The sequence below is a fragment of the Phocoena sinus genome, chromosome 20, assembly GCF_008692025.1.
Source record: "Phocoena sinus isolate mPhoSin1 chromosome 20, mPhoSin1.pri, whole genome shotgun sequence".
NCBI lineage: Eukaryota > Metazoa > Chordata > Mammalia > Artiodactyla > Phocoenidae > Phocoena > Phocoena sinus.
Window position 1 is genome coordinate 57,490,710 of NC_045782.1, and position 13,359 is coordinate 57,504,068.

Below are 13,359 nucleotides of genomic sequence, written 5' to 3' on the forward strand. Positions count from 1 at the left end.
AAGAGGATGCCCACGGGGTGTGAACATGGACGCTGCGGTTTGGAATTTTTTGCCTCTTAGGTCATAAAGACAGTTGCAACTGCACTGAAGATCCATCTTCCTGTAAGACAGAGGGTGGGAGTGGGAGGTAGGGAGGAGCCTGGACCACATTCCATGCAGAGGTTTAAGTGAAAATTGTACTTGGTAGCATGGGGGCCTCCTGGTTAAGCAGAACACCGTGTTTATTTTACAAACCTGTTCTTTGTACTGCACTGAAGCTGGATGCAGCACAGATTTGGGTGGGATCTTGGCCGTGGCCTCAACGCGAGGGCAGAGAAGCCCTCATTTAGGGAGGGTCCCACCCCAGCCTCTGCTCACTGTGTTTTCCGACGGTTCATGATCCTGCAGTGAGGCCGAGGAGACAGGATTGCTCGAGGGACCACACGGTGAGCCCCAGGCAGAGCTGAGGCGTCCTGCGGGGCTTCTGGGGCCTGACTCACTGCTTTTCCACGCGAGTAAGGCCAGGAAGGAGAGAGCATCCCCAGGGAGCAGCTTCTGGGGAGCTGTGGCTCTGCCTCTGGCTTTCTGGGTGCCAGCCTGGCCCACGCGGAGAAGTTCATTTCTTCCTGGTGCGGGGAGCAGCGAGATGACCAGACGAGATCCCAAGTCCGTGCAGTCAGTGGCAGCCAACGGAGGCCTTGGGGGCGGGATCCATGCAGTCCTGTGGCTTGAGGGCCCTCCTAGCATGTATTTAAATCACCTTGAAAACGGGACCTCTATTTTTTTTTCATCAAGGAGCAGTTTGGTGTCCCGGCAAGATACTGGCCCATGTCCCTGGGCTTGGAAATCAGACCTGGAAAGCTGAAGACCTTCCTGCCCTTCTGAGGGCAGATGCCAGTGCCAGGTCCCCTCCGTCACGCTGGGACACAAGGAGGAGCGGAGGGGGGCAGAGACGCCCACCACCAGCAGCCCCGCTGGGCCACCAGAGCTGGGCACAGAGTCTAGGCTGCCCCCCTGGCCTCCTAAAGGACCCTCGGCTACTTGGGCTCCCGTGGGACCTGGGATGGGGGGTGAGGAGTCTTCAGCTCCGTCCCCACCCTCCCAGCAGAACAGGATGGCAGGGCAACCTGCTCTCCTGCGTGAAACTGTTGGAGAAGACCCCCCAACCTCTCTGCTGCTGTCTGCCTCTGATAGCGGGATCTTAAAAACTTGATAAAAAAAAAAAAAAAAAGAAGAAGAAAGCAAGCATAAAGGATTGCAGGGGGGCAGGGGAGGCAGTTTGAGGAGTGGGGAGACCCTAGGTAGAAATCAATGAAGCCTTGAAGTCTTCTGCACTGAAAAAGCCTGCACTTCTCTGTTGTCTTTGGGAAGCCGCGGAATGGCTGGGAAACTGTTTTTAATAAACAAGAGTCCAAACGCTGAGGCTCCATCACCAACAGTCACGTCTTAAACTCTAAACTTTACATGAAAACTCTCGCAGTCCCTTTGAACTGGCCTCCCCTCTCCGTCAAGCATTCCAGTGTTTATGCATTTTTCGAGATTGCTGGCAGGATCTCGGGGCGCTTTGAATACTTTCTCTCTCTTTAGCAATCGTCTGCTTTCAGAACCCATTAATGCTCCACTCAGCAACATCAAGGTATTGCTTTGAAGTCCCTTCTGGCTACAGGCCTCTCACACTCTTTGGTTACTATGCAATCAAAGAATTAAATGGATTCTCAGGGAAAAAAAAAATCATTCTTTTCCTTGGTAATTAAACACTCCGGGTTGGACAGGAGTGCCGGCTTGCCAAGGAAGTGAGGCTCTGTAAAGACGTGGAGCCCAGCAGTCTTTTCTCGTGGTCCCTGGGGAGAAAAATAATCACAAGCACTCAGCTCGGTTCTCACTTCCCTTCTGCACAAGCAGCTTCCCTGGGCTCCGGGCTCTGGTCTCAGGACCTCCCTTCCAGGGCTGGGGGCGAGGGGATCCCCGCCAGGAGGCTCCCTTTGGGGGTGGGGGATGGCTGGGGTTGTGGGAGGGGCATCTAGAGGCCGAAATGGGCCTGTGAGAGATGGTAGGTGCAGGAGGGCAGGGACCGGGGCTGCCCCAAACCCCCTGTGAGTACTGGGAGGGGGAGACAGAAAGAGGAAGGGGAGAGGGGAGGGGGAGGGGGAGGAGGGGGAGGGGAAGCAGGGCACAGGGGCAGAAGAAAGCTGCTGCCACCGGTTCTGTGTCTCCATCTTCCATGTCTCCATCTTCTGTCTCCATCACATGTCTTCCAGCCTCCACCAGGGTTAGCTTCTCCCAGAACCATCAACCCCCCACCTTTGATGGGGGTAGAGCCCCAACCTGGAAGACCCCAAGGTCCCCCTCATCACCTGCTCCACCTCTAGACCCTCCATTCTCACTTCTGTCCTACCTTCTGGCCTTGGCCAAAGTGGTCCCCTCTCCCATGACCACCCTCCCACTCTTTTTCTGATCAATTCCTAAGCCCCAGTGAGTCTCAGCCCCGAAGTGACCTTCCTCTGGGGAGGCCAAGCCAAGGTGTCCTCCTCTGCGTCTCCAGACAAGCTTCGTTCAGGCGACAGCTCACCCTGAATTACATCAGAACCAGGCCCTCCTCTAGGGCAGGGACCATGTCTTCACTGTCTGTGTCCCCCACCCCAGTACAGGTACAGAGTGGTTCTCACTAGGTGCCGGTGATGCTGGCGATGAGAAGGTCTAGCAGAAAAGAGCCAGCGTGGGCTTAGGTCCCAAGAGTCACTTTAAAAAAAGGCCATTACATACCCTAAGCCTCTGGTTGCAAGCATCTAAACGTGGCATCCTCTAGAACTTGAACTTGAGATATCTCTTCATCACTCCATCCTGTTTCTCAAAGTGGCAAGCGTCCCCCCCTCCAACCTCTCTCTCCCCATTTCGGACCATGTGGTGTGTGCTCTTGGTCTTGAGAACACATCCGCCCACTCCAGGGACAGGAGCTGTACTATTAGTCAGAAGTCTTCTGGTTGAGTAAAACAAAACCCAAGTCAAATTGAGTTAAGACAGAAAAGGGATGACAGGATTTACTGACTCACAAGGCCAAGTTTGGGGGCTGTTGAATCTGAGGATACAAGTGATGTCATGGAAGTTGGTCAGTCTTTCTCTCTGCCCCCCCATCCCTTTCTCTGTGGCTCTGAGTTCTTCTTTGTTGGTTTCAACCCTGGGGGTGGGGTTGGGTCACTCTGCACACTGTGGTCTCCAGGAGCTCAAGGATTCTGCGCCCATTGCAGAAGCCCCAGCAGAAGGAGAGCATTCTCTGAATTCCTGGCACGAGCCCGTGTCTGACTCTCACTGGATCCACATTAGTCACGTGTCCGTCCTCGGACCCGTCATGATAGCCAGAGGGATGGAATGTATTAATTGGCCAGATCCTGTGTCGTTTGTATAGCTGAGGGGTGTTCCCCAAAGGAAAAACCAAGGTACTATTATCAGGAGACAAAAACATGGACGCGGAGCCAGCTAAAATAACAGCGGGGACAAATGCAAGAAAAACATCTCACCGGTGTCATTTATGGAGATTCTCCAAGGAAGTGGGGCCCAAAGGGGGGAAATCAGCCGGGATCAGAAACAAGACGTCATCAGATGTGGTACAAAGTGGGAGACGCAGAGCAGTGGAACCCGGCAAGCTGCCGAGGAATCAAGCAGGTGTGATCCAGAAGAAGGACCTCCCAACAGGTAAGGGGCGGGGCGAGGCAGGCAGGAACCGCAAGCCATTCCTTCCCCGTCCAAAAGTGAATTCCACAGTTCCTGGGGAGTCAGGAGCCTCTGCTGGGCTTAGCCTACCGCCTGCCTCCCAGCAGGAGAGCCTGTGAGATGGGCTCTCGTTGGAAGAGGAGGTCCAGGTGGCTGGTCTTCACAGTGACCAGGGAGGTCTGCAGAATGGCCACAAAGTTTGCTTGCGGCAATACAAGTCTTCACACGTGGGGATTTATCCTCAAAAACTGGGAGACGCTCAGAATACTGAGCAAGACATCGTGCCATATATCGGAAGGAAATGCACCAAAATATTATCAATTGGTGTCTATGGGTAGTGGGATTATAGATGGATTGGGAGGGTCTTTTCTTGTCATTCTATGTATTTTTCAAATTTTCTACCATGACTATTTATTTCTGTGGCTAGCAAAAAAAAAAAAAAAAAAGAAAAAATTTAAAGGAAAAATCTCTAAGTAACTCATATCAAATGTTCTATAAGCCAGACTTTTACTATCATAATCCACTCCCCCATTTAATTCATTTTCTCACCATCTCTCTGTCCCTTGCCCCGGGACCGGCGATCCCTCAGTCTGGATAATTGGCCTCCGGCTGACAGGGAAGCAGGTGGCCCGAGCAGCCTTGCCCCCTAAAGCAAGGCTGGGAGGCGTCTCTGCTTCTCCAGGTGGCCTGGCGCTGCCGCTGCTGAGGGGACAGGGCTCAGAGGCACAGCAGCTGCGCCCCTCCCCCAGCTCACGCCCCTCCCCGTTCTCTCACCCCCTGGGCGTTTTCGGGCGGGAGGAATGGACGGCTAAGGCCTGCAGCCGTCTCATGTCTGCCAAGCAGTGAGTGTCATCTGGCGGCCCTTCCGCCCAAACCTTTTATGTTGACAAGCCGTGTCCATCAGAGGACTAATTGCCCCTTGCTGTCTCCAGCCCGGCCAAGGGCTCCACAATGATTCACAAACCATCTACACAACTGATGATTGCAAAAGACTTCACCTCCGTGGAAACAGATGCCCGAGCACCCACTGCCTGGTTGAGGATGGGAGCTGAGGCTCGTTTTACCGATGCAGGTCCCTGCCAGGACAGAAACCATCCCCTAAAAGTAAGACTCCCCTGCCACCAGCTCTACCTACCCCCATCCCTCCCAGCTGGCCCCCAGCAACCAGGGAGCCGACCGTTTCCCTTGGGAAAAATACAGTCACCCAGGCCTGTGCCAAGCTCAGAATCCCATCTAGTCTCGGGCGCAGCCTTCGGGCCTAAAGATGACCACTGACGTCGTCTTCTCAACCTGGCAATCTGTGGAGACAGAAATTCCGCAATTTCTCCCAAGGGTTTTATATCTTGGTAGCCGAGAGGGTTTTTTGGAAAGATGGTGGCATCCTGCTTTTCGTCCTGTTGTGCCTTCCAGGAGAACAGAGGGAAAACGCCCAGATCCTGGCTTCATTTTCGGATGGTCAAGGATTCGGACAACCTGGATTTTCCAGCGTGACCCAGGCTGAGTGGAGATGAAAATCACAGGTGTGTGTAGTAGTCGGGATAGAGCGTGTGGACGAAAAGCCGGCGGTCTGCTGGGGTCTGTGACAGCAGGCAGGCTGGGAAGATGCAGTTACCAAGTTGACGGGCGGGCGGGGGGAGTGTGGAGGTCTTTCACGCGGTCAGAGGAAGTTTCTCCTTGAGACGATGCTTCAAGTTTTTCTCTTTGAAAGATGTGTGCTTTTCTTTTTCTGTTAGGACAAAATGGTAGGTGTCCCCATTCTATCGGTCGGGAGACAGCCATCACTCTAGGTATTTGTTATGGGTTGAAGTGTGTCCCCCCTACGGGGAAGTCCTAATACTCGGTACCTCAGAATGGCACCTCATTTGGAAATAGGGTCTTTGCAAATGCAGTCAGATTAAGATGCGATGATGAAGGTGGGCCCTAACCTAAAATGACTGGTGTCCTGATCAAAATGGGACATTTGGGCTTAGTCACAGACAAGTACAGAGGAAGGGCTGTGTGAAAAGACACAGGGAGATCGCCATGTGAAGACTGGGCTCATGCAACCACCAGAAGCTGGGAGAGGCAATGAAGCCCACTTCCCTCCAGGTTTCAAGGGGAGTCTGGTACTGCTGCCCCCTTGATTGGGGACTTCCAGCCTCCAGAACTGTGAGAGGATACATTCTGCTGTTCCCAACTACCCAGTTTGTGGTATTTTGTTACCGCACCCCAGACTAATGTAGCGTTTTAACATAAAGTAAACCCTGATACAGGGTAGGAGATGCTTAGAAATTTGGTGAACTCAGTAACAGGCCAGGCTGAGCCTGTGGTCATGACTTCCAAAGCTCCGCAGAGCTCACCTGCCCAGGCAGCGTTCCTGGGTCCACTGCTACGATCCTACACGTCCTACACGCACCACACACCCGCGAGCTGGTGGCCGGATGCCACCAAGGGGAGTCGGGCATCTCTCCCAGCTCCAAGCCCCTCGGGGACCAGGGAGCCGAGAAGGGGCGCCCACGAGGCTGCAACAAGCCCTGTGTCTCCACCACTTGGAAGTCGTCCGACGAGCCAGAGGGAAGATACCTCTGCCTCCTACTGAGAGAAACAAAGTGGTGGAGCCCACTTCACATCCAGATACAGAGGCGTTGGGAGAATGCAGTGCTCAGCTTTCCAGCCTCTGCCGTACGAGAGAGCACGTCAGCAGCAAAATGGGAGGAGGACCAGGTGAGAGATTCACAGCACCCATCACAGCTGGACTGGCCAGGTTAAACGCCCGACGCCCCGCTACCTCTGAGTTTCAGATACGGTTTTAGTATAAGCGTATCCCGACTGTTGTGTGAGCTATACTTACACCAAAAAATTATTCATTGTTTATCTGAGATTTAACTGGCGTCCTCTACTTTTATTTGCTAAATCTGGCAAACCCAAACACAACGCCGTAGGGAGCCGACCCCCGGCTTCCTCTTGCTGGTAAGATCACTTGGAGAGGGTAGGAGACAAAGCCAACCCTCAACTTCCTGACCATCGGACTGTCCTCTGATCCTCTCCGTGCACCACGTCTGACACGTCCAGGGCTCCCGATGACATAATTGGCGCCAAAGCCGAGTTTGGGAAAACGGAGCGAAGTTGGATATGGGGTTCAGGAGGGTGGTGTGGTCATGGGACGTCTGGATGAACTTGCCCTCGCACTTTCTCTATCACTCCGGGTGACCTTCTATCCGTAAAGCTCTTGCACGTTGAGGTCTGAGCCACAGGCCTTGCTCTCCAAGTGGCTTATAGCTCAGGGGAGGAAAAAGAAAAAAATAGCCGATGTGAGCACTGGCTGAGCGAGTTCTGGGGTTCTGAGACGGAAGGCTGGGGAAGGGGGGAGCAACGGCAGGGGGACAGGGCTTCATTACAGGCAAGAGGAAGAAGGAAGAGGGCTGAGCAGAGTCAGGCCTGAACCCAGACGGCAGGGGACAATAGCAGCCGACGTGTACGAGACCCTTATCGTGGGCCAGACTCTCTCCTGAAAACCGTGCACACCTCAGCAACTGCCATCAGCACGCTGAAGGACGTTCGTGACTCTCGTTTTACAAAGAGGCAAAGCCAAGTAGAGGGAAATTCATTGCTCACGACTACCCAGCTCGCAAGTGGAAATCACGGCAGAGAGACGGGCTGGGCTCAGATTAAGGCGAGCCTCGACTATCCAGGCTTGAGAGGAAAATTGAAGCCACAAACCCGGCTTGAGTGTTTGTTGCCCGTGAGCCAGTCACTGGGGAGTCACAGTCAAGGGTTCACAGACAGGATGTGGCCAAAGCCCTAAAAAGGACCTTCCGGGCTTCCCTGGTGGCGCAGTGGTCGAGAGTCCGCCTGCCGATGCAGGGGACGTGGGTTCGTGTCCCGGTCCGGGAAGATCCCACGTGCCGCGGAGCGGCTGGGCCCGTGAGCCATGGCCACTGAGCCTGTGTGTTCGGAGCCTGTGCTCCGCAGCGGGAGAGGCCACAACAGTGAGAGGCCCGTGTACCGCAAAAAAAAAAAAAAAAAAAAAAAGGTAAAAAAAGAGGAACTTTTTTTTTTTTTTCACAAAAGAAAGAAAACAAACAAACCAACAACCGCAAAAACCCAGTCTTACTTGATTATTCAGATACACTGGACTACTTTCTTTGGGGTGATTTCCAATTTCCTTCCTTTTGACAATACGATTATGGTCCCTAAGGCTGGGGGAGAAGAAGACGGGATCCTTTTCCCCAAACCCCACATCTCCACGTGAACAGTACCCCTCGGTGAGGGTCCACACAGATTTCCCAGGTACCGTGTAGGGTCAGACTTGATAAAAGAAAAGTTTAAAGACGCGCTGGGGCCAAAGCGAGGCTCCGGCTGAAAAGTCTCAGTTTCCGACTGCAGCAGCCTGCCAGTGCCTTGCCCCCCACTTCTAGGTTCTGTGCCAGGGCAGGAGAAGCCGGACGCCCACGCCCAGATGTTGAAGCAGGAAGAGGGACAGGGCTGGAATTTCCACGCGAGGAGCTACTCACCCAGGGAGCGAGGATGGAGCTGTGAAACTCCAACAAGCGCAGCCCAGAGTGGACTCAGCCCCGTGGTCCGTGCTGCCCCTCTGACGAGCTGGTCAGCAATTAATCAGGAAAATGAGGCCGGAGCGCCTAGGAAATGAAGATGAGGTTGGTGAGCCCGATTTACAGCTGGGGTTTCGAGAGGGAAGGTGGAAGAGGACCGGAGAGGTGAGGCTCCATCGCAGCCAGGCCCCCCCGGGGCGTGGACGGGGGGGGGGGGGGGGGGGGCTGGGGGCGGATCTGGATGGGGGCAGCTGTGTCTCACCAGCTCCCCGCTGAGACCGGAGGGCCCGGAGGAGGCAGGGCTTGCGTTTTAGCTTTTTCTTTCGAATATTCTAGTAAAGCCATAGACCCTCTCGTCAGAGGAAGGCACAGGTGATTCTGCAAACAATGTCAAGCGTTCGGGGATCCCAGAAGCCCATCCCCGCCAGGTGAGGAGCCCCAGACGGTGAAAACAAGAAGCAGAGGTACGGGGCCCCTGCGAAGAGGTACAAGCACGAGTGGTCACCTCATCTGGTTTCTGTCCCACAGATGCTGCTGGGAAGGTGCCCACGTTTCCCCAGGAGGTGGTGGCACCGGGACTTGGGTTCAGGTTTGTCCGAACCCCAAGCCCGTGTTAGACCTCATTACTCTCATGAGATGAACCCAAAGGCCTGAAGACGAAAAGCCCTAACCCCCCACGCCCCCCCAGGCACAATGGCTTGAGCCTCTTCATCCTTCCGGATTGGACAGAGCCTAACGATTCTGGGAGTGGGTCTGGGATACCCCGGTATGAGCCCCCATTCCAGCAGGAGGGGAAGGGTGCAGCCACCTGCATGCTGAGGACCAAGGTCACCGAATCCTGCAGCCCAGACTCTCTCGGACTCTCTCGCCAGCTCCCCTGGCAGCCGCCCCGTCACAACGCCACGCGAGGCTGCGCAGTGCAAGCCGGCCCCGCCCCCATCCCCGCGCGGGCCCCCATCCCCTGCCTTCCTCTGCCTCTTGGGCCCTGAACCAGCTTACAGAGGAGCAAAAAGTCAACCAGATCCCCCGCAGACCCCGCTCCTGAGAAGTGAAGTCCAGCTGCCATCACAGACACTTCTTAAATTTTATTGTAGTTGATTTTCAATGTTGTGTTAATTTCTGCTGTCCAGCAAAGTGGTTCAGTTATACACATATATACACTCTTATAATACATTCTTTTCCATTGTGGTTTATCAGAGGATGTCGAATATCGTTCCCTGTGCTCTACAGGAGCTTATTGTTTCTCCATCCTGTATACAATAGTTTGCATCTGCTAACCCCAAACCTCCCACCCCATCCCTCCCCCACCCCCTCCCTCCCCCACCCCCTCCCCCTTGGCAACGGCAAGTCTGTCCTCTGTGAGTCTCTGTTTCATAGATGAGTTCATCGTGTCGTATTTTAGATTCCACATATAAGTGATATATGGTATTTGCCCTTCTGACTTACTTCACTAAGTATGACAATCTCTAGGTCCATCCATGTTTCTGCAGTGGCAAGATTTCATCCTTTTGTATGGCTGAGGAGTATTCCACTGTATAGATCTGTACCACACCTTCTTCATCCGTTCCTCTGCACATCTGTACGGCGGACATTTAGGTTGTTTCCATGTCTTGGCTATTGTGAGTCACGCTGCTAGGAACACTGGGGTGCAGGTATCTTTCTGAATTATAGTTTTGTCCAGGTATATGCCCAGGAGTGGGATTGCTGGATCATATGGCAACTCTATTCTTAGTTTTCTGAGGAACCTCCATACTGTTCTCCATAATGGTTGCACCAATGTACATTCCCACCAACAGTGTAGGAGGGTTCCCTTTTCTCCACACCATCTCCAGCATTTATTATTTGTAGACTTTCTTAAAGATTAAAATTTTTTTTTATTTTGAAGTATACTTGATTTACAATGTTGCGTTTCAGATGTACAGCGAAGTGACTGCCATATATACTTTTTCAGATTCTTTTACATTATAGGTTATTACAAGATAGTGAGCAGAGCTCCCTGTGCCATACAGTAGGTCCTTGTTTTTTTATCTATCTTATATATAGTCGTGTGTATCTGCTAACCCCAAACTCCTAATTTATCCCTCGCTCCCCCACCTTTTCCTCTTTGGACATTTATTTCAAAAAGCGTTCATCATAGGACTCCTTTACGTGGACTTGTCCTCCGGGATCTGAAATGCAGCCCAGCCCCGAGTGCTCCGAGCACGGGGACGGGACATGTGTTTGTTGGATGAACAATGGCCACACAAAACAAACTGCTGGTGAACAGTGCCCTCTTCTCACTGAACCAACCGTCTGGTCTACCCAGCCATTGGGCGGATGGCTGAGTAGCACCGAGATCAAGGTTCACTGACCCCACTGGGCATTCACGACCTGCACACCATTTTCAGTGGCTTTTCACCCCCGAGACACCTATGAAAACACAAGTACTCCTGGGAGGACCCCATCCCAGCTCCTCACCTGTACCTACCTGGCCAGATGGCAGGCATCTGCCTGGGAGGAAGAGGGTGAATCCAGGTGGCAGACGGGGGGAGGACATCAGAGGGGATGCTGTCCACACCTGTCTCACGACGAGAAAATCCTCAGCCAGTCGGCAACCAGGTGATTTTGAAGAAATCGTTTTTTCAAAACACCAGTAGGGTAAGAAGAGCTCCAGGTCAGACAGAAATGGGCTCGAGCAAAGTGGGAAAAATCAAGCGAAGGATGTTCACGTACAAAAGGGTGCCTCTAACCCACTTCCACCCCAGGGGAGTCAAAGACAAGGCCGATACTTTGAAAAATATAAAATTTTAATAAAGGCTACATCTCTTAATTACAATAGTTATTGTACCAAGTAATTTTCCTTAAATGAACTCTTTGTAATGCATAATTTACAGTACAAGTAGGACAAGATGCCATGGCAAAAGTCACCGAGTACAAGACTTGTAATAAAAAGGCATAAAATATATTTATACATAAACCCCTTTCAAAAAACAAGGGAAAGCTGGAGCCCTCAATATAGGGCGACACACGGCATGGACGCCGTGCAGGTACAGGTACTGTACTGGTTCAAGGTCAAGCACTAGAGATAGTGGATTAATACTCTTTTCCGTACAATATATACAGACGTATGGTACAAGGAACGACGGCAAACAGAATGCACAGATTAAGTTAATGTAAAAACCCGAACGTCACGACGAAGGTGTCTGGAGGAAAGGTGCAGCTAGGTCTTCCCACAACTGTTCGCTTCTTTGCCGGGCGGGGCGCAAGGGGAGGGGGTAGTTTCCAGAATGGCTGGGGTCCAAAGACTACTTTTAAAAGACTCCCAAGGAGTTGTCATCTCAAGAAAAGCAGGAGTCGAGCCACATGGCTCCAGAAGGCCTCAGCCGTCGGGGGCTGGGCCCTGATGGGGAGCTCCAGGAAGTCACAGGGTGAACCTGGGGCCCCGGGGAGGCTCCCCCTCCTCCACAGTGAACCATCCTGTCCGACAGGAGGGCCCCCAAATCAAACTTCAAGACCTTTATGACAAAATAGAGCAGCGCTGGGGAAAAAAGATGCACCAATTTCTGTGTGTGTCAACGGCAGGACACCATTGTTTAAAAGTCTACGTTCGGGCTTCCCTGGTGGCGCAGTGGTTGAGAGTCTGCCTGCCGATGCAGGAGACACGGGTTCGTGCCCCGGTCCGGGAAGATCCCACATGCCGTGGAGCGGCTGGGCCCGTGAGCCATGGCCGCTGAGCCTGCGCGTCCGGAGCCTGTGCTCCGCAACGGGAGAGGCCACAGCAGCAAGAGGCCCACGTACCGCAAAAAAAAAAAAAAAAAAAAAAAAAAAAAAAAAAAAGTCTACGTTCACTTGGAGAAACGCACGGCACAGCTTAAATCCTCTTTCCGTGAAACAGAACCACGAAAACTTCCTCTCTCCCCCTTCCGTGTTTAAAGCAGCATATCCACAAACTGGGGGCGGGGGATTCGACTGTCCAATAAATAGCAGGAAGGATTCCTGTCCAGGTGAGCTACACACAGTCTCTCCTAGCTGATGGATCTGGAGCCCTAGGAAGTCATAGGTTATGCACGGTGGTCTCTCCAATACCGTCAGCGTCTACAAGAGCCAGGAGCCGTCCTGTCCGAGGCCGGTGGCCCGAGCCAGACACCGAGGCTCAGTCGATCCTCTCCACCTTCCCCAGGATCCGGCCCTCGTATGTGGGCAGCACCACCTCGTCGTCCCAGACCTCCTCAAACACGGCTCCACACGCGAACTCGTTGCTCGCTTTTTTGAAGTAATACCTTAAAAGGAAAACCCAACACGCGGCTTGGTAAAGCTGCATTTTCTACTGGGTTTGAGAGGAGAGTCTGTCAGCGCTGGGGGCTAAGGGGTCTGAGAATGCCGCTACCGCGGGCGGCAAGGAAGTCTCCGCCCGGGTGTCTGCTTCGTGCGGCCGGTGGGAGGGCAAAGCCAGGCAGGGACCCCGGAGGCGGTGGCGGCTGGGCACCCCCAGCTGCCAACAATGCTGAGGCCCAGCACCGTCACCCGACACACACGGTGAGAGGTACCCTTTGCAGAGGACGGCTGCTTCTTTCTCCCCACTTTATTTTTGGGGGGGGAGGGGCGGGGGAGCGCAAGGCGTGCCTGGAGGGGTGGGTCCCTCAAAGAGACCCCCGACTCAGTCCCACGACCCGGTAGGAGCCTGCGGAAGGCTGGCACCTCTCAGGCTCCCTGCCCTCCAGCGCCCAAGGGCCAGCCCTCCCGGCTGGTGTCGGGCACAGCTCGGGCTGGTGGGGCCAGGACAGGCTGCTTCCCCCGTGGTCACTGCAGGAGGTGGGCAGCCCACTGCTTCCCGGGGTTGCAGCCACCGAGAACCCCGCTGCTGTCCCCTCTGCCCGGCCCCTTCCCTCCCCTCCTCCAGGGCAAACGCTAAAGGCCCCTATTCTGCCCGCTGATTAAAAAAGCTCCTTCCATCCCACCCGGGCTTCTTGCTTGAAGCCTGTTTAGCTGTAAGGACGCAAACGACCAGCCTGTCCCAGGAGAGTCATGTGTGAAAACTGCTGTCCCGCTCGGCCAGGCCCACCCGAGACCCTTCCCAGGACACGAAGCCAAGGCCTATCCCTCCCCGTCCCAGGCCAGGGAGACCCCTCAGACGCTTTAAACTCGCCCCTGCAAGCTGTCA

General features: G+C 53.8%; 1 protein-coding gene and 1 long non-coding RNA gene across 2 annotated transcripts in view; one reads left to right on the top strand and one right to left on the bottom strand.

Moving 5' to 3' along the window:
• Positions 1–7,726: 7,726 nt before the first annotated feature.
• On the top strand, positions 7,727–9,286 carry LOC116745832. Its single transcript, XR_004347560.1, has 3 exons — positions 7,727–8,324; positions 8,556–8,647; positions 8,748–9,286. It is a non-coding gene; the product is annotated as an uncharacterized LOC116745832 (long non-coding RNA).
• Positions 9,287–12,037: 2,751 nt separating this feature from the next.
• Positions 12,038–13,359, bottom strand: part of AXIN2 (axin 2) — a 28,423-nt gene continuing 27,101 nt past the window's right edge. The window contains 1 exon segment of the mRNA XM_032617536.1: positions 12,038–12,478. Within this exon segment, the coding sequence (XP_032473427.1) occupies positions 12,352–12,478 (127 nt within the window). The 3' untranslated portion in view covers positions 12,038–12,351.